The following is a 21368-nucleotide window of genomic DNA, read 5'->3' as shown; positions in this document are numbered from 1 at the left end:
ACAATGAAAGAATCTGAAGACAGCAACCCTACATTAGAAACACTTTGCTGGTATAACTGCTGGCAGACCCACTTAGCATAGATGCAGCTATAGCAGCAAGAAAGTGGTTTTGCCAGCATAGTTTACACCAGATCTGTGAGTGAAAATAAACTATGCTGGCAAAAGCATTTTATGTCAGTATAACCGCATTTTCCCTAGGGCTCGTGCCAGAATAGCTCTCTCATAAAAAAATAAATCCTCCTCCTATCTGACATTGTTATGCCAGCAGAAGTTTCCAGTGTGCACTTGTCCTTAGAATCAACTACTTATGTCATGTATCAGCATTCAGGGAGAATCATATTCACTAGTTCCCGCAAGTCTTTGTGGGCTATATAAATGTGTATATGGATGTATATCCATCTTGTATAGCTTCCTTCTCCAACATTAAAAGCCCCACAACACTAGAATGTATTAAACATTAATGGAGTAGTGAAATTAGATCATAGCTACATCCCCAAGCAGAAAAAGTCACTTCAGCATAGTATCCTGTGAGCAAAGCATTAGTCCACTTGGCAAGGATGGAAACTGGTGCTCTGAAGCCCATGTAACCAATCCACTGGTTAGCTAGAGCAGCCAGTCCATCTTATATCGCCCCATCAGTATAGCATCCACCCAGCTCATCCTTTATACAATCTATTCAATGCACACTACAATTAACATTGGATCATGACATTCCTGATACTGGTGCTCAAATGACCTGCAGGAGGCAGTGAGTAAGGAGAGTGGGAGTAGAGGTCTGCTTAAGCCTTTCAATTTAAGCCCGACCTATACTTGAACTGGACCCAAGCCCACCCAACCAAAGCCTGAGAGGGTTTAGTCATTTTCCAATCCAACCCTGAATCTTTCACTCCAAACCTGAACCACTGCTGCCCCTGCCTGTGGGGTTGGCACAGTAGTGGCTGCATGCCCCATTCCTGCCATCCACCATTGCACTATGGCGGAGAGGGAGGCACTATGCCTCGTGAGAACATTCGCTCCGCAGCACACAGAGAGTGCAGTGAGATGGCAACAGCCACCAGGAGTGGGTCATGCAGCTGCTGCCACGCCAACCTCACAGGCAGGAGAAGGTCAGAGACAGCCTGACCTGACCCCAAGAAGGTTGGGTTGTTTTCTGACCTGCCTCAAACCTGACACTTGTAGATAGGTTCCATTGATTCAGGTCAAGTTGCAGGGCTCTAAGTGGGAGAGGGTGGGTGATGCACTCGCCCAGCCAAAGAGAATTGCCAGTGAGTCTGTATTTAAGTGGTCCGGAGCCTTTATAAGAAAGATCTGAAATGCTGTCTTTTTATTTTTATTTCTCTTTTGTGTCATTTTGTCATAGTTATGCACAGATAGGCTGCTCGAAAATAAACCCTATGTCATAGGGAGAGAAAGACGCAGGTTCCGCTGATTCAAATCCATCAGAGAGGCATAAAGAAAGGCAGCTGCCTTGTTCCATCAAAGTCCAAACCAGTCGGTGACTCCTCCTCGCCTGGGGTCAGCTGCCTGCCTCTGTCTCTCGTTCTCCATAAATTCCTTCTGGATGTCTTCGACAGAGCCAGGTTCTGGGGTTTCTTCTTTCTCTGGAAATAGGTTTGGGAACTGAAAGGTTTGTCCCTGACCCTAAAGAGAGAGAACAAATGGTCAGATACACATTCCAGTCTTTCTCTGAAGTAGCTGTGATGTACATACTTACAGCTATATCTGAAGACCACCCGGAAGCTTCAGCTGGTGGAGAATGCTACTTCCCATCTCCCAAGCAGGACAGGGCCCTACACACACCAAGACTCATACTCTGCACTGGTTTCCTATTCACTTCTATGTGCAAATCCAGGTGTTGGCAACAATCTTTAAGGCATGAATGCTCAGGAGATGACTATCTGAGATCCATCTCTTATATTATACCACAGTGCATCAACTAAGAGGTGTTTGTATTCGCTCCGAAGATAAGATCAAGGCCAGTGGCAGTGAGCAGTTCTGCCAGAGTCCCAACTTCAGTGAACCATGTAAAGACCATTTATTTTGTTTAGCACTTAGGTAATGGTCTGTGTTTATAGCTGGTTAATTTATAATATAAATGTTATACTTAATATGCCTAGCTGTCACGGTGAGAAGTGCTCCAGTTCAGTGTCAGCAAGTCACTACCGGGGGCATCGTACAGGGTAGTGCTTGGCAGGGGTCTCTCACCAGGTGAAACAAAGAATAGAATGCAAAACAACAGTACAGTGGAAAAAAACTGTAATGTACCAACAACGTTCATGAGATAAAGTGATTAAACCTACATCAATCATTCCACCTAACAGACAAGCTGTTGTAGTATATCACCATCACAGGATCAATGTTTCCCGCTTGGATGGAAAATAAACATCACTTGGCCTCTAGCTTTTATCTAACAGCAGGAAACCATTATTCTGTGACAACGTTTTATCCCATTGACATTATCTCTATTTCTGAGTATTGTTTGCACCAATCGCAACCTCTTTAAATCAACAATGCAAGCCCTGTCCATTCATTTCAGTATGAAACGCTGCATAATTAAACACACACACAATAATATGGCAGAGAGAGAGATGTTATTTTTATAACACTGGGGCTGTTTTAAAACTATCTGACAAATAAATGCACATTTCTCCAGGTTTTTATATGCATTTATTGCCACTCTATAAACTGAAATTGGTTTTGCAAATTAGAGTGCATTTGTAAAAAAATGGGTAAATACCCATCTACACTACAAACACATCAGAGATCCAGTTACAACACAACTCCAGATGGGAGCTTAATCACATTTCATACCCAGGCTGGCATCAGAGCAAGGCTCAACTATGCTTCCAGAACACTGTTGTGTTCCCATCTACACTTCATTTTAGAACTGAAATTGTGATGCAACTGGGTCTCAGGAGAACAGTAACCATGTCACTTGACACAGTTGTCCTTGTATTGTTTTTTTTTTTTATTTAGCTTTATACACTGCATGGCAATTTACAGGTGAGAGATGGTCTAAACCCCAAATGTAGACAAGGAAGTTGCAACTTGCCCCAGTTGAGCTTATCCATGCTTGAACCTACAACAAGTTCAACTAGTGCAATGCAATTCCTAGGTTGTTTCTGTGGCATACACTTCCTGGGGATCCTAAGAGGCTAGCTACACTACAAAACAATCAGGGGACTGGGTAGAGCACAGCTGTCCTACAATAATTAAAGCACAGCTCCATTTCATAGTATAGAATTGGGCCTCATCAGTACTCCTAAACAGTGCTGAAACCGTGGAGTATTGAAGCTCCTTTGCTATAAGTACCACGAAAGTAGCTACACCATTCCCTTAGAAAATGCACAGACTGGACCAGTTGTGAGCACTCTTGCAGCCCAAGGCTGTCCGAGACTTTAGCAGACTTCAGACATGTTGCTAAGATCCTGTCTACACTGCACAATATTAATATGCTTTAATGAAAACGAGGGACAATCATGTTGCAGCGAAATCCCCTGACACAGACAAGGTCAGCCCTAAAGCCTCATTCACACTGGGGATTAAACCATTTCAGCTGAATTGATTTGAAAACAATTCAAGCCAACATGTAGGCAGGACCCAAGCACAAGTTTTACTGGTAACAATGTGGAAAGGAGTGATCTCCTGATGCAGCACAGCCATTTTGGTATGTTTCCAATACTGATATGCTTCCATTATTGGGGAATGAAGGAAAATAGTCTCTGCAGCGTACTAGTGACATCCATTGTGATTCACTAAGCATTGCAAAAAGAGAATGTAGAGTTATGCACAGAGGCTACAGAGGAACCAAACAAACTTTTCATCCATTTATCAAAGTGCTCAGAGTTCCCATTTCAAGGTTGGTGAAAGTAAAATATTGAGCAGATTAAGTCTATCTGTATCTGGAGCTTTTGAATAAATAAAAATCAGGGTAGACAAGTTGGCTCTTTCCAGCTCTTGTTTTGTAAAGAAATTCTGATTTTGGCTGGCAGCCAGACACGATTTCAAACAGCCAAAACATTACACCCTGGAACTGAAGGTTTATAAATCTTAAGTAACAATACTATGCTGTAATACTGCACTGTAAGACTCTGGAGTGATGAAAGCTGCATGAAAAATAGCTATTGTGCATGCTTGGTAGCTAGTTTTCAAAAGCATATTTCTGGGCTTTTTCAAAACTTAAAATATATCAGGAGGCATCCATTTATGTAAAGGGCAGAGTGGACATTCAGACATATTTAAATTCAGTATACCTAAGGCATTAGGTGTATTGTTTGTAAATAACATATACAAGTTTACCATTTTTAAAGTAATACAGTAAACAATTGGCAGACATATGATAAAGATTCATAAGAGAAATCCTGACCTACCTAAGTCAAAAGCAAAATTACCACCGACTTCAATAGGGCCACAACTTCACCTCTAACTTTCCATGTGACAGAACATTGACTGTTACAACATGCAACTGGAAGGCATGTTTCTGGCGTTCTATTCCTAGTGCTCACAATGGTTTGCTATGTGACTTTCTGTAAGCCATTTAACCACACTGGGCCCCAAATTGCTCCTTTTGTATATTGAAGATAATGACAAACTCACAAAGGTGTAGTGAGATTTTGTGTAAAAAATGCTTTGAGATCACTGAATGAAGGGGGCTTTAAAAATGTATTGTATTGTTGTTGGGATAGTAAAACTTGGTGCTAAAAATCTATGTATTGCAAGGATTCAGGGTCTTCCCACAGATGTCATTGTTTTCTACAAATTATAAATTTATATGCAAGAGAGGCGCATGGTCCATTGTTTACATTAAAAAAAAGGAAGCAATTAACTCCCCAAATCTAATCTTTCTTCAACAAAAAAAACTTCAAAAACAGAATCCAACGTGAAGCTGCAGAACTTGGAATTAATTTGCAAACTGGATACTATCAGATTAGGCCTGAATAAAGACTGGGAGAGGTTGAGTCATTACAAAACCTAAACCTAATTTCCCCAATATGAATTTCTCCCTACTGTTACTCACCCCTTCTTGTCAACTGTCTGTAATGGGCCACTCTCTTACCACTTCAAAAGTTATTTTTCCTCCCTTCGTATCCTGCTGTTAATTGATTTACCTCATTAGACTGACCTCACACTTAGTAAAGCAACCCCCATCCTTTCATGTATTTATACCTGCTCCTGTATTTCCCACTCCATGCATCTGATGAAGTGAGTTTTAGCTCACGAAAGCTTATGCCCAAATAAATTTGTTAGTCTCTAAGGTGCGACAAGGACTCCTCGTTGTTCCTTCTGTTTCAGTTTACCCTAGTATAAAATTCATTTACATAATGGCTATTATAAGGATTAATTCATGAAATGTTGTTAAAACCTTTGAAGATGAAAATGCTATAATAAGTGCTAAGTCTATTTTTAGTTTACATTTCTAGCTCTTCTGGTTAGGAAGATCATTTTCAGGGTAGAAATAAAGGCTGTCTTCAGAGAGAAATATCACACCAAGAGGTACAAATTGCCTCCATTCAGCTTAATGGGCTGTTAAGTGATCATAATTAGGCCTTTAACGTTAAGTGTTCACATTGTTAACCTTTTCACTGCCGAGCATCATGCCAGAAATATCCAGCTAATAGGCTTGTCCAGCACAAGCTAGTTATTATACGTGCTTTGACCTTCCATTTATTTCACAAATTTAGGAATGGAAGGACAGCACAGAAACTGTTCTATAGGAATGATGCAACAAATGTTGAGTTTGCAAACAGCTGAAAGCTCTTTTGATTATTTGGATAATTAAGACGCTTACTACTGTCCTTCAGAATTAGGATAGAGTGATGTTTATAATGTCATCATCTAAAATATGCTGGATTCCTACAGTCTGGGACGTGGGCCAGCAGCAAGGGCAGCTCAGTTTTATAACCTAATATATTTGCATGACTCTCTTTGTGTCTTATAATAATATCTGGTATTAAAATAAAGAGTAGAGCCAAGGAGAATAAGAGACTTAACTTTAAAATACTTTCTGTAACATAGCAGCATATGGGGAATCTTACTTTCTCCAAAATTCCTCAAATACAGTGAGAAACTCTACAAACTGCTGTCATCTTTGGATGGGAGCATTTTTAAAGTGACATGTGAACTGCTAAATACATGCTTATAAGGCACTGTAGCCAAAACATATGTAGGAATATTTACAAAAAAAATTCCCACTGGTGCTATCCCTTGTACAGCTGAACAGGTGCTAGCCCAATGTAGACAAGACTGCTCTTCTTTTTATTACCATTTCCATTAGACTTTCTCTAAGCAGGTTTAATTAAAATGGAGGTAAAATCAGAGCCTTGTCTACACTTCTGCTCCACTTGCTTAGCAGAACTAGCAGCTTTGACGATTTAAGGTAATTTTTAATGGAAGAATAGTAACTGGACTGACAACTCATTTGACAAGTTAGAACCTGAGGAAAAAGAAAACCATTCCAAATCCCCAAGAAATAGAATTTAAAAGAGACTGAACTGATATATTGTATATGATTCTTAATAACATACCGTTCATCTTCAAAACACTTTCAGTACATTAGTATGTGCAAGTGCTGTAGAAACTAATGTTCTCCAAAGTAGAGCAGTATGACTGGTCTCTTTAAAATGAACCTGATTTCATCCAGGTAACCAGAGACTTGCTAGTGAAGGAAGTCACACTAGGAAGAGTAATGGTTCCACCTAGTGGTTGACAAGAAGGCCAACACAAAACACTCCTGACCTCTTCAATTTTCTTACACTCTTACACCATTTTAACTTGAAACTGGACTAGAGAAAACACAGCTGGTAAAAATGATGGGGAAGCAAAAAACACTGACTAGTTTGACCTTAATTGGAGTTGTTACAGATGCAGCATGATTCTAATCAAAAAGGGATTTTGAAGTGCTTAGCAGAGGTTTTTCTACACTACGAGTAGAGTTCTATTTTAACCATGGGCTCCATGGGGCCTAATGAAGGCAAACCAAAAGTTTCAGAATTGACAGTGGGGGCATGAACTCTAGTCCACTGCTGTAAAATCAACACTAATGCAGAACTGGGAGCAGAGCGAGAGACAGACCAGAATTAGTAATTTAAAAAAAAAAAAAAAAGACCCAAAGAGGAGAAATACATAGGGAAGACATGAAAGTAAAGAGTACCAGGGGCCAGGAGGTAGAGCACACACAAAAGAAACAGAAGAGGGCAGGAAGAGCCTGGAAACCTAGAGGTGAGGGGAAGCAGAACACACACATGATATCCTGGCTCAAGGTTCACTGCATTATTTTTCAGTGCCTCGTGTTATTACTTTACTTGTATTACTGTAGGAGCATCTAGGAGCTCTACCTATGCATCCAGGCTCCCTTTGTACAGCGCCTAGCACAGTGAAGAGCAAATAAACCATCCCTGCCCCAAAGCATTAAAGCTGTCTCATATCACGGAATGATAAAGAATGGCATTGTTAAACGCTTGCCCCGCACAGATGTGATGTCTGTGATTGTTCCAGGTACAGATGCTTGGCCTGAGGTAAGCACACACAATACTGCTTTGAGTCTGCAATCTATTCCACAACACTGGAGAATTTTGTTTCTAATTACAGTGTAGACATCTTCTGAAGATCTATGCCTGTTTACAGTCTGGCTGATCCTTCCTGAAAGTAGAGAATGTGGCAGTGGAAAGTGGCTGCCATTGGCCAGAATGTGAAGCCTGGCCAGGAAATGCAAGGATACCATGCACCCCTGAATCCTCTCCACCCGCAAGGCTCCTTTTAAGTCTTGACTGTGGCTTAGAGAGGCTTCCTCACAGTGGAAGCCCTGAGAAGCATAGACATTATAGTAACGCTGCCTACCATCTCTCAGGGTAAATCTCCCCTGTATCTCAGACTATGTCTTCCCTGAAAATAATAGGTATGTTTTTACATCAAATAGCTATTGCATGTCGTAAAATCCTAGTGGAGACAAGGACCTGGAGGTTTTTACCTCCATGTAAGCTAGCAGGAGGTCAACTCTATACACTCCCCAGGAGGATTGTTACACAGTTGTACATAACAGGATTTATTTTTATCTTGGTCTTTTTAAAAAAAAAAATGAATAAATTACATATAAAACCCATTAAAAGAACAGTTAAGGTTGCAAAGTCAAGCACCAGAACATTAGGAAATGCCAGATTTACGGATGACTATGCAACCTTAATTCAGTTTTCTGTGCATATGCATTACGATCCAGCCTTTAATTACATGATCATATACTATTTTTCCCACAGAACACTTGCTTCATTCAATGCACAGGGTGGATGCACAAGGGAGTAGGATTAAGGTTGTACAGGCAATAGTAATTCTGGCATTTCCTAACTTTCCAGTGCTTGATTTGGCAATTTTAATAATGTTCTTTTAAGGTAGTTTTTGTGAGTGTAAGTTTTCGATCAAAGAGGTCATTCCAGGAAGAGATCTGAACTATAATATGCTTGGGTTGTTAAAAAAAACAAAACAAAAAAACTACCACAGTTATACAAAATATTGGGCTCCATCTCCACTGGGACACCAACATTTTAGAACCCAGTTTAGCCACAAAGCATACTTGTTAGACATGACTGAAAGCCCACCAAGGCAGTACCTAAACTCTTCCAACCATTCCAACATCCAAAGAGTTTTATTAAAATAACCACCACCACCCCGCTTTATTCTTTAACTTAGCAGACATTTCAGCAATCAGTCACATAAGTGGTGAACCTTTCAACATGCAGAGTACAGGGTCAGCATGAAACTCACTGGCAGACTGATACTCAATGCTACCTGACTGGACCTTAGATTCAGGCTTCAAACAAAAAGGGATTTAAAAACGAATGGTTTGTTTGGGTGTTTCTGAACTAAACTCTTTTCATTCAGACAACCTCATCATGCGGTCTCAAGGGTGCCAGGGGATGACACCATTAGTACAGGGAAGGCTGAAGTTGCATAAATATACAGTACAAATGGACAATTAACTAAGCATTATTTCTAATTATGCTGATTAACAGACCCTACCCTCACTTCAAACACACATACATGTTTACTCACCAGCTGTACGTACGCAACCTTGTAATCTGGCTTCTTCACTTTCTGGTTCTTGTGGTTCCTTTTATTGTTTGCACCTATTCAAGTGAAGAGAAACACTTACTTACCCAGAGTCACAAGCTCCCCCAACTGAAAGGTTTGATTTGCGTTTTGATTCTTTTGTGGGGAAGAATTCTATCTTAGCTATTTATAACTACACCTCTACCCCGATATAACATGACCTGATATAACACGAATTCAGATATAACGCGGTAAAGCAGTGCTCCAAGGGGGGCGGGACTGCGCACTCCGACGGATCAAAGCAAGTTTGATACAACATGGTTTCACCTATAACGCGGTAAGATTTTTTGGCTCCCGAGGACAGCGTTATATCAGGGTAGAGGTGTATTACCATAGAATCTGGGCACCTGACAATGATTAAAACATATTTATCCTTTGGTAGGTACTATTATCCCAATTTTACAGACTGGGAACCGAGGCGCACTAGGTGAAGGCCACACAGGAAGCCTGTGGTGGAGCAGGAAATTGAACCCAGATCTCCGCTAGTGTCCTAGCCACTAGGTCAGTTTTGGGAAACCAGTACTCCCAAGGAAGAAAACAGTCATTTATTAAGTGGCTATGAGATCAGTGTCCCTGCTCCCTGGAGCTCCCCATCTAAACTATACACTTAGTAGCGCTAGTGCACAAGTGCAATTTACTGTTTCTGCTTTTAAAGAAATTACAAAATCCAAAAAGTTTCGCAATTTTTAATTTTCTAAAATATAGTGGCTGTGCTTCATTATCGCTCCCCAACTAATGACACTTTCCCACTCCCTGCTCGTCTATCTTCCTCCCAACATACACACACAAACAACCACCATCTCCACCAGCCAGGCTAGGCTTTACGGGGAGGTGGAGTGGAGAGGTTGCCAAACTGGGTATGAATATTTTTAGAAGCTGTTTGGAAGTAAATGTGCATAAAGTCAGTATAAAGTTATTTATAAAATAAAAATTTTAAAATACTACACTTGCTCCCCCATTAATTTACTCTCTACTTTTCTCCCCATACACACACAAATACATAACTATTTTAAGAATTTAGCAACATTTCTTCATGTTTTCTCTAGGAATTTTTACTTCCCTCCTGTCTCTTCCTCCTCAGATTTCTCCTATAACCTTGTTTTTTACCCTTTTTTAAAAAATGTCCGCCCCACTGATGGCCTTCACACACACATGCAACCAGTTCCTCCTCTCTAGTTGTGAGATGCAGACTAAGAAAAACATCCAGCAACCCAACACAATTTGACCTGTCGGTCAGAACAAGTTACATTTCAGTTACTTACTGCTTCAAAATCAAGCTGATGACATTTAAAAATCCTGTCCCTTACTCTGCATCACTCTTCCAATGCATTCCAGCTATGATTACAAAAGCTCCAGGGAGGGGGACATCAGATGCAAAGGTGGCTTTATGGCACCTTTGTGCACCCTAATCCAAGAGTTGTTTGGCATTAGGTCATATCCAGGCATTAATTAGAACAGACTATGATGGATTTTTGGGCATAGGGGCTAGGGCATAACCATGACAATTATAATGTCTGGTTGTTAGATAAACTCAACTACTTTCGGCCTTAACTATTTCTTAATACTTTAAGAAATATGGGGGAGGGATGTTGTTAGTTTGTTTTAACTAATTTTATATAAGAATGAAGGTTGGGGTTGGCAGGTGTCTAACTTCAGAGGGGATAGATTTTATGCTCAGGAAAATGAGGAACCAACGGTACCAACCAGGGGCATGAACGTTGTATAGCTGTAATCGCATCTCACTTTTCACCTGCAGGTTCCTGCTAATCCAGTCCTGGGCTACCCTTAGAAGTCTAACAGAATTCTGCCAACAGAATCCCTCCTGCTATTTCAGTCTTGGGTCCCTACCAAACAGAGGCTGCTGATCTTGCTAAACTGTGTGAAGGTTATGTGATATGAAATACAATGGGAGACGGTAAGGACTGAGCAAACAGAGATACTGATTTTACCTCATCCCAGGGAAAGGGGGTCCTCTGGCTCAGGGACAAAAGAAAACGTTCTGAATTGAACAAATATGAAGACCAAATTCCACTTTCCCCAGAATAGGACAGTTGAAGTTCACAGATAAAGGAGTTTAGGAAAGCCCAGGACTGGATGACCATAGAGACACAGCTGATCTTCAACCTTGGAGAGGAAGATCTCTCCACCACAGTGATGGGATCTATGTGGTGGCAGGCGGGAGAGAAATTTCACCACACCACCCTCTCAAAATACCTTACTGGAAAATCAACACTTGGGGATTAAAAAAGAACAATTGTAGGCTGAAGAGGAGCTTTGTTGAAAACAAAAACTTTTTAAACATCCCCTAAAGAAGCTTAGCCTCTGCACTCACCATACTGTATTCTGGTCCTCACAACAGACACTGGCACGTTGTATATTTTTTCAAGGTAATTCTTAACATCCACTCTCGTCATCCTGTGCAAAGAGGAAATATTTTGGAGAGGAGGGAAGAAAAGTGTCAATGTTTAAACTACATTCAAAACAGAAAAAAATATGTATAGGCTTATCAATACTTTAGAGCAAATATATCAACAAGTCCATTTGGCCAAAATAATTTGACTGCCACAAATATATAAACAATACAAACAGTTCACAATGGTTCTATAAGCAAACCCAGGCTGCAGCAATAACTATTTAATCCAATGTAATCTTAATAGTCAAAAACTCAAATGCCAGTTGTATTCAAAGAGGGTGGATGGGCTCAAACACTCTATCCTAAGTGGACAATTCTTTTGTTTTCTTTGTAGAAGTCTCTAATCTCTGAAAACAAATGGATGAGCAACTGTGACACACAGTACCCCATGTAACCACTGATAATCACATAAAATCTATCTTTCTATAATCAATAAACTTGTTTTATTGTCTTATCTAAACCAGTGTGTTTTGGTTGAAGTGGTTGGGGAATCTCCACTCAGGTTAACAAAAGCTCAGGCATAATCATTTTCTTTGATAAAATGACGAATTATTAATGAGCTTGCTCTGTGCAGCAGTGTGCTGGACAGTGCAAGATGCACATTTTTGGGGTGCAAGGCTGGGGAACTTACAGGTGTCACCCTGTATATAGTTCATGAGTGGCTAAAAGAGCATTCATGTAACTTTGCTGGGTGTGCCTTTACATATTAATGGCTGTGTGAGCAGGGCCTGGAGAGGCTGCTTTTCACTAGTAAAGCAGTGTAAGAAGCACCCTAGGCTTGAGAGTGAAGGGGACACAGTGGTTCTGGTTGCACCCTCGGGGATATCACAGCAACACCCTGTCTCTAGGAAGGGGCTCATAACAACCAATGCATTCTCCCACGCCAGTTCCCTTGGACAAATGGAGAGTCTTCTTAATCTACATAAGAGGCCCTAGGAAAAGTTCATGCTTAAGAAGCTACGGCCTTCACAGCCTAGTGAAGTCCCTGATATAATAAAAGTTACCTCAACTGTGATACAGTGCCCAAAGCCTACTGTATGTAACACTCAGCTTCTCTATTCCTCAGGCAGTATTTTACAGTTATTGCTCTCAGAGCCTGTCACTATGATTGCACTGGAAACCTATAAAAATGGACAATCTTGTTGCTCCAAAATGTTGCTTATTTTGAAGTGGGACTTGCTGTCAAAAATCATTATATACCGAACAGGTGCTCTTCTATAGCACCTTTCCTCAAAGAAACTTCAAATGTTTTAAAAATGTTAAGATTCACAACATCCCTGTATGGAAGGCAGGGATTAAATCCATAGCTGTCAAAACTGAGGCAAAAAGAGCTTTAGTGACTTGTCCAAGATCACAATAAATCAGTGGTAAAGGTGGGACCTGAACCCCTAACACCAGACTCCCAAGTCTTGTTCTGATCACTAATCAACATTCCCTTCCTACAGAGTGGGGTGTCAGTATATTAAAGTATCAATGGGCAGACAATCAGTTTTGTAAAGACAGGGTGCTGTAACATATTTTAACAGTACTGTCCTCCTTGCTGGTCAATAGCTATTGGCACCAAAAAGCTATTGGCTGGCTAGCAATCCACTGAACAAGATCCAGTGACCCTGTCTCAACCAATGGGATTATGTTTTGAAATCAAAGGAACAGATTATTTAGGATCCTCTTTATCAGTATGGATAGTCATCCAAGACAGGTTCTGCAGCAGCCTACCAGAGGTCCAAAAGTAGTGGTGCATACAGTGAATCTTTTGAAGTGCGTGTTTTTCTCTAGAGTGAGAGGAAGCAGTTGTGAAAAGACAACAAAGTTGGACTCTTAATTTGAAAATATAAAAAAAATTAGGGTATAGAACCTTAGCTTGGCTTTGAAGACAGAACTATCACTTGCCAAGTGGATTCACATGCAGGAGCACACAACCACTACATGTTAAAAGCTTCAGGATCTGCAGCCATGCCACTTTAGGCTGTGATCCCATCAGATCACATATGCTAAGCAAGGTCAAAGCGAGTTAAATCTTTGCAGGAGAGAACTCCGAGATTACCTATGTGGTAGAGGAAACAGTGTCGATAACTAAATAGGTGTCACTTCTTGCCACCAAATCAGTACAGAACTATTACCAAGCATGTTGTAAAGAGACACTGTTGTTGGAAGAGGCATATTTTGGGTGAGATGTAAAACTCAGCTCCTGAACACTTGTGATAATTAAAGATCTTATGTCCTTTAAATAAGTGCAGGAGCGTTTCCTTAAAGGTCCTACCTAAAATTCCCCTTGAGTTTCAGTTAGATATAGTATTCTACACATTGTCTGAAACTGCAATGTAGTGTTGCTATGTTTCACCCTAGAGATGGCTGCATTTTGGTGAAGCAATTCCAATAAACAATATACATTTTGGTTGGCAAATGGCTTTTGGATGTTTCACAATGAAAGATGTTATCAAAATTGTAGATATTATTTCTAGTTCAAGGAGCATGCTTACACCTATGCAACATTCACTAAACATGGCATCCAGGCAATGGGCTTATCTGCTCAAACAGTGGGTGTGAAGTTTCACAACATGGGAGATTTAATACATTCTAATTACAGCCTAAGTCTACTGTAACTAACAATAACAAAATCTGACCTCAAGCCTAGTTAACTGTAGTTCCAGAAATATCGTTCTTCTCATTATTTAGATTGCTATTCCTGAAGACTTTCAAACTGAGAAGCAGATGACCCTTTCATCTACTGTTTTTCTGGTTGCACTTACTGCATGGAGATACGGAACTGTACAGTGTCTTCTGGCTGTGTCACACCAGGCCTCACCAGTGTCATGAAGAAGTTAGGTCGGAAAATCCTCAGCTGGGGGTTTCCCAGCTGGTACAGGGGGTAGCTACAGAGGGGGGAAAACATCAAAGTTACTCATAAAACACCAGTGCTATTATAAAATCTTGGTTTTAATTGTTTTACTCCCGGAGTGAAATCACATACTGTACACACAGCAAAGACCATAAACCTCAACCACAGAACTATGTTATTTCAAACTGGCTTATTCCTTTGCCAGATACACGGTTTTTTGCACTTCCGATTTAAAAAACAGGCAGCATGTAGAAAGAATAAATCATGTGCTTGGCGGCTACCCTTAATCAGCACCATATGCTATTTCTAAGGAACAAACAAGCCCAGATACACTGCTTTAAATAAGTGTCAGGATTCAACTCTTCACTACCATCCAAAGCAGTACGCAACATAGTCTGAGAGATGTCTTTGCAACAGGGGAAGGGACCAAACCCTGTGAGCCAGAAGGTTGTAAGCAGTTTAGGAATGACAGCAACGGGGATGTGCCAGCAGGAAAAGACGGTAAGCGGGATTCCGAAAAGGAGGAAATGTTAGTGGGACAGCACCAGCATGTGGGAAGAAGGGGGAAAACAAGGGGAGGAAAGGAAACAACAATAAGGAAAAGGAAGTGACAGATCCAGGGAGAAAGCAAGAGCAGAGAACAAGACCAAAGTGCCCCTGACGAGAGAACTGGGCCGCTGTTGCTCACTGCGCTGAAGGGGCTGATAAAGCGCTGCCTGGAGCCCTGCCTATACTAGGGGAACAGCTGCACGACAAGTGCATGCGGGCGGGCGCGCGGGGGGGGGGGGACACTTTCCAGGGCTGTACCGAACCCCTCCCCCCGCCAGCGGCGGTAGCCAGCACGGGTAGGTCCCGCCCTGCGGGGCTCCAGAGCTGCCCTGTAGGCGCGGGGGCTCGGCCTGGGGGGCCCCTCCGGCCAACTCCCCGCCCAGATTTGGCACAGGAGGCGGGGCCGGAGGGCCGCGGGGGCGGTGTTAGCGGCGCGGTTACCCCCAGAGCGGAGGCGGCCTCCCAGCGCCGCCCCCGGCCCCTCAGCCCTCCTCTCAGGGCGGGCGGGCTCGCGCGCGGGGGGGGGGGTGCCCTGGCGCGGCAGCCTCGCGCCCCTTCGCGCGTGGGTGAATCAAGGAGGGGGGGCGGGGCCGGCTACTCACAGAACCTTCCCGCTGGCCATGGCCCCGCCGCGCGCGCAGCGTCCCCCTGGCCCCAAGCGACCGCGCCCAGCGTCCGTCCGGGCAGCTGCGGGGCCGGGCGCAGGAGAGTCTCCCCGGCCGTCTCACTGCAGGCGGAGGCGGCGCTATCTCCCCCTGCAGCTCGGGAGGCCTCACTGCACTCGAGCGTTCCGCGCCGGGGCGCCCCTAGCTCGGGCCGGGCTGCGCTGGGCGCGGCGCGCATATCCAAGGCAGCCCCAGGGACATAGGCGAGGTGGGATCCACAGGGGTGCCTGGCTCCCAGCCACAGCAGAGCTTTTCAATCCTTGTTCCTGGGTGACAGCCCCCAGCCTTCAAAAATCAGCAGTCAGCCCTCCCGTACCCCCAAACCTCACGCGATTGCGCTAAAAATCGCCTTGGCTCCCTGGTTTCTGAGCCTGGGGATTACACTGAGCCTAGGAGGGGGTGGGGGTGTCTTCCCCCTGCAACCGCCACGGCGAGACACCTACTTTTATTTTAACTGGAAGTTGAGATTCTCCTGATTCCAGGAGCTGAGGCTTGAAGAAAAACACCGACCCTCACAAAAGGCACAGTAAAATGGTGAGGGTTGGCAATGCTGGTGTAGGTTGTGGAACCAGGGGTAAAAAAACAAGAAGCATTTGAGATCCCAGGGTGTCTCAAGGGGAGGGAGTCAATTACTATAAGTCAGAGTCAAAACATTTGCTATGGCCCTGCTTCAGGTCCAGCCTTAAAAGCATTTGAATGCAGCCATCATAGCCTGGGGCAATGTGGCGAAATGGGCTTGTTTGTTTCTTGCACAGGGAATCATCGCTCACATCTTGTCCTAGTAAATGTAAATCAGCTGCAACCTGCTGTCTCTGCCTATGTTTTCCAAGGCAGGAAAGTTCAAGACCTCCAGCGTCCTCGTGTGTGTGTTTGGTTAGTGGGCAAGCTGTGATATATATTCGGGTTGTATTGTATTTGATACAGTGTTTCACTCTAGATTGAAAAATTAATTCCAATTGTCTTGCATAGGAGCAGTATTATGTGGACTAAAAACTGGATCAAAACCTTAAACAGGGCAGTGATTTAAATACTGAGTAGATGGAAGATCTATCTAAGCATGGTTCCTTAGTTCAGGCTTAGGCCAAGTCTACGCTTAAAAATTAGATTGACCTAGCTACACGCTCAAGTTACCCTGAATGCCATAGTTAGCTTGACCTATCTCCTAGTGTAGATGTTGCTAGGTCAACAGACGCTACTTCCTCTTGGAGAGGTGGATTAACAACATCAATGGGGGAAAAAAACATTGATGTACAAAGTATCTACACTACAGCTGCCTATTTGCAGTGCCGTAGCTGTGCTGCTCTAGCAATTGTAGTGTAGACATACCCGTAGTTAATTATCCACCACGTTTTACTCAACGAGGGAGTAAACAGCACATTAATGAAATTCACAGTGATACTAATTTTGGAGAAGTTGCAAATCCTAGTGAGGACTGAGAAATAATACCAGGAGACCTAGATAGATTAGAAATATGGGCAGAAAATAACCCAATAAGATTCACCTTGGAAAAATTAATGCTACTATGTGCGTGGGGAAAATAGTTCAATGGAAGAGATTGGCTTGTGAAGAAAGATTTAGAAACTGTGCCAAGTTTTCATCTCTAGTTTGACTAAGAAACAACTAAAAGAGGACGGAGTCATTAAGTCCCGTCCTTTGCTATTGCAGGCAACCCCGTCATATAATCCTGATCATAATTGTATCAAGTACCATCTTAACACTTGTTAGGTTGTTTGTCCCACCTCCACACACACACACACACCATTGGAAGGTTGCTCCAGATCATCACTCCTCTGTCTGCTTGAAATCTTCTAATTTCCAGCCTAAATTTATTCATTGCCAGTTTATACCCATTTGTTGTTGTGACAACCCTGTCCTTTAGCTTAAATAGCTAATCAGCTCACCTTAACTGATCACTCTCCTTATAGTGTGTATGGTAGCACCCATTGTTTCATGTTCTCTGTGTGTGTGTGTGTGTGTATATATATATATATATATATATATATATATATATATATCTTCCTACTGTATTTTTCACTACATGCATCCGATTAAGTGGGCTGTAGCCCACGAAAGCTTATGTTCAAATAAATTTGTTAGTCTCTAAGGTGCCACAAGTACTCCTGTTCTTTTTGCGGATACAGACTAACACAGCTGCTACTCTGAAACCTGTAGGGCATGGCTCTCAACCTTTCCAGACTTCTGTACCCTTTTCAGGAGTCTGATTTGTCTTGTGTACCCCCAAGTTATACCTCACTTAAAAACTACTTGCTTACAAAATCAGTCATAAAAATACAGAAGTGCCACAGCACGCTATTACTGAAAAAAATCTTACTTTCTCATTTATACCATATAATTATAAAATCAATTGGAATATAAATATTGTACTTACATTTCAGTGTATAGTATAAAGACCAGTATAAACAAGTCATTGTATGAAATTTTAGTTTGTACTGACTTTGCTAGTGCTTTTTATGTAGCCTGTTGTAAAACTAGGCAAATATCTAGATGAGTTGATGTACCCCCTGGATGACCTCTGCATACCCCCAGGGGTACCTGTACCCTTTATTGAGAACTATTGCTGTAGGGAACAGTCCTGCATTGGTCTCTGGAGATGGATTGGATGACTTAGCAGGGCTTTTCCTTATCTATCCTTCCATGATTGTAGGTGTTCTTTCAACTGTCAATGGAGTTTCTGCCTATTACTGCAGCAAAAAGGAGATGAGACTATATTAGAATGACTTCTTATTAGAAAGGTGTAATTCAATAGCCTTCCTCATTTGTTAGTGAAAAATGTTACCATTTCTGATCCCATTTGGGAACCTAAAATTTCATCTAACTTGGGGACACCAGAAACTCTGAAAAGTTAATGATAGTTAAAAATATATGAAGATAGAAGTTGGCTAGCACTTCTGCTTGCCCTCTTCCCCATCATGATGAACCAAACACAGGGCAAATAAAACACCCTGTAGAAATCTGACTTCTTGAATCCTTACTTTACCTAGTGCATTTTATCCTGGGTATTTTTGTGTTCCCTCAGAGAGCATCTTTGATGAATCACCCATATCTGTCATGTTTTAATATTAGATTTTAGACTTAAATTTAAGTTTTCATTGCCCTAATAGACGCTTTTATATAATGTTTGAATGAATTGCACTTGAACATCCCCTTGGAGTCTTTGCAACGTTGGATACAATTTTAATTTTTGGAATTGAATAGAAGAACCCGAAACGGCAGTCATGAGATATATAATTGAAGTAGGTATCGGTCACACTTTATTTACAAAATCCAGAGATTCATACATAGCAATCTACGGGAAGCGGAGGGCTGGTGTCAGGAAAACAAAGGACACATGAAGCAGGAAAGGTGCCAGCAGGGAGTCATCTCTGTTCCACGGGGACCTCCTTCCTTTTAGTTCAGGACGCTGCTGGAGTCCTTAAAAATGAGTAGGCAATCCAGGCTGGTGGTGTAGTTTTGCTCAAGCATGGGAGTGAAATTGATTTGTGAAAGGGGTAGGGGGAGGCCAGCGATGTTTAGCCACGCCACCGGGGATGATCCTGCCTGCAGTCACCTTCTGTTTCTTTACTTCCAGCGCCCTCCAACTTTGCCCTTGGCTCCTGCTTTCTTGCTGCTGTAGTACAGAAAGAAGGAAAACACATCAGTGTGAGTGCTGCAGAAAAGTCCTCTGACCTTTTGTCTTTTCAATCAGCTGCTACTTTGCTGAGAAGCTCTAAACCTCAAGTCAGCAGAGGGAGCTGATCAGATAGCCTGTGAATTGGATGCACCTGCTCCAGAGCAGATGTAGCACATTCTGAGGAAAGAGATTATCATGGTGGGGGCAGATTTTACTTGGGGTCTTCAGAGGATGGCCAGGAAGTATAGGAATGGAGGGGTCAGAGGCTTTGCCGCTTACTGAATTGTATGCTCAGAGAGCAGGGGATCCTTGAAACTAGCTGACATGGGCCCCAAACTTTAGAGTGCAGATCCAGTTTCAGATCTGAACATTTCTCAAGTTCAGATCTGGATTATGGGTTCAGGTGCAACTCTGGAAATGGAAAGGACTTCCTCAGGACTGTGCCAGTACAGTACCCAGAGACCCAAGTCAGCTGACAATAGAATTTTAGAAATTATTCCCATGCAAAATCATCAGAACAATATTTAAATACAACTAAGGCTGAATAAAAGAATTGCTATGCCATAGTAAAGGGGACTGAAGTCCCCCCTACAATGCGTGGGGAATGTAAAGAATTATAAAATGTTTTAACACATGCAAAGAGATGATTCTGGTTTCCCAGAATTACGTGTCCTCTTCTGACCCTCATTGGTACCAGTAACCCAGTCTTACTGGGGGATGTATGGATGCAGTCTCCATATGATCCTCAGGCTAAGGCTTGTAAAGCACCCTGAGGAAATGATTACCAAGTAATATCTTCTTGCATGCAGAATAGCATTTCAACATGCAATCCACTTACCTTCCTGCTGTGAAACAGATGCATGCCTGCTTCCAGGTGTGTTCCAAGTGAGAAAGTTAGTCTGGTTAGGCTCTGCACTGTGTCAGCAATGGGCCACTCTGCAATGCACTGATTCCTTGTGCATTGCATAACCCCCGTACCCTTCCATCCCAAACATACACCAATAAGGCTACTTCTTGAATCAAACCACTTGCAAGCTGTTTAATCTTTTTGGTGCTAAACGGCATAGCAAGGGTGCCGAGCAAACACATCTGTGTGGCCAGTGGAAGTGGATAGCAAATGTTGTGTTGGTTGGAATGGATGTTTCCAAGGAAGCTGCATTCGGAACACATGTTCCTCGAGGCAGCAGGGAAGGGATTAAAAGGCAACAGCAGAAGGGTATATTTAGCATGGCTATATAGGCCCCAACTTACAGTGGGTTTGTTCAGGAGTAGTAGGCTTATGTATGGGAGAGTCTTCCATAGAGACTTATACACACATACAATGAATACTTTACCTCACAACCAATTTAGAATAGAAGACAGTCTATTCTGAAAATTGACCTTTTACATGAGAGACGAGGGGTTATTGTCTGTTTACTCAGAGAATATCCTATCTGACATTTTATTAAGCTCAATCTTCTTTAAACTCATCTCATTCTCCGTTTTCCTGGCTTTTGGACTGGATCAAAAATCACTGTAGAAGCTGCATGCCTAACTGTCAGCTCCCCAAATTAATGCAGCGCTCTTGTCACTTCGAGTTTCACAAGGCCTAAGATGTTTCATGTTATGCCTGCCTTTAGACTATGCTTATGGGGGGTCATTGTTCCTTAAAACAAAAAGGGAGCATACAAGGCTAATACACCAAGATGAAAGATTTTTACTTTGGAATGTTGTGCTCCGTTTCTCACCGAGAAATGCCCCATAATACCTGGAAGGATCCACAATCGTACCTTTCCAAATGAAGTGCCATCACACCCAGAAGAACCATCTCTGGAAAGAGATACTTCCAGGAAAAATATCACCTCTTTGGATAATTGGGAGGGTCCCTAGCATGGTAACATTTCATGCTGGTTTTCTGGTAGTGAGATCAGAAGACATAGGAGGAAGAAAACTAACCAGATGAGCCACTAGCACAATCTTGCAAGGTTCTATGAGACCCCATACTCCCTATGAAGTAAATACATCAAGCCCTCTGTTTGGAATCTACAGAGAACTGCACCCAAAATGTTACATTCATTTGACATTCCAGTGTGAATGGGGGGGCAGGGTAAGAATGTTTGGTTCTTGGTGATACCTATTCTTTGAGTCATTTGCATGACCGGAACTCTTCATGGTACAGAGAAACTGCAAAGA

The 21368-nt window shown here is 42.3% G+C and overlaps 2 protein-coding genes across 12 annotated transcripts in view; both read right to left on the bottom strand.

Moving 5' to 3' along the window:
• Positions 1-1314: 1314 nt before the first annotated feature.
• Positions 1315-15611, bottom strand: MRPL23 (mitochondrial ribosomal protein L23). Of its 2 annotated transcripts, XM_054028435.1 has the most exons (5): positions 15503-15611; positions 14263-14385; positions 11432-11514; positions 9043-9116; positions 1315-1641 (listed from the first exon to the last, which is right to left on the bottom strand). In XM_054028435.1, the coding sequence occupies exons 1-5, from the start codon at positions 15520-15522 to the stop codon at positions 1477-1479; spliced, it is 465 nt and encodes a 154-aa protein (XP_053884410.1). In that variant the 5' UTR covers positions 15523-15611; the 3' UTR covers positions 1315-1476. The 2 variants fall into 2 exon arrangements, with proteins under 2 accessions (XP_053884410.1, XP_053884411.1); XM_054028436.1 differs by lacking the exons at positions 14263-14385; positions 15503-15611 and adding an exon at positions 14137-14225.
• A 3203-nt stretch (positions 15612-18814) lies between these two features.
• The window catches only part of TNNT3 (troponin T3, fast skeletal type), a 45567-nt gene continuing 43013 nt past the window's right edge, over positions 18815-21368 (bottom strand). For all 10 annotated transcript variants that reach the window (XM_054024902.1, XM_054024903.1, XM_054024901.1 and 7 more), the window contains one exon: positions 18815-19193. In XM_054024902.1, coding sequence (XP_053880877.1) covers positions 19145-19193 — 49 coding nt within the window. In that variant the 3' untranslated portion in view covers positions 18815-19144. The remainder of the gene's footprint in view (positions 19194-21368) is intronic.

This window comes from Malaclemys terrapin, chromosome 4, assembly GCF_027887155.1.
Source record: "Malaclemys terrapin pileata isolate rMalTer1 chromosome 4, rMalTer1.hap1, whole genome shotgun sequence".
Classification (NCBI taxonomy): Eukaryota; Metazoa; Chordata; order Testudines; family Emydidae; genus Malaclemys; species Malaclemys terrapin.
The sequence above is the reverse complement of the archived record's forward strand: the minus strand, read 5'-3'. Positions and strand labels throughout refer to the sequence as shown.

Excerpts from the sequence above, each read along its gene's own strand:
- MRPL23 (XM_054028435.1), bottom strand. The coding sequence starts at position 15,522 with ATGGCCAGCGGGAAGGTTCT. Across the intron at positions 9,117-11,431 it reads GAGGACCAGAATACAGTATG|GTGCAAACAATAAAAGGAAC; the intron begins GTGAGTGCAGAG and ends TCACTTGAATAG. Across the intron at positions 1,642-9,042 it reads AGGTTGCGTACGTACAGCTG|GGTCAGGGACAAACCTTTCA; the intron begins GTGAGTAAACAT and ends CTCTCTCTTTAG.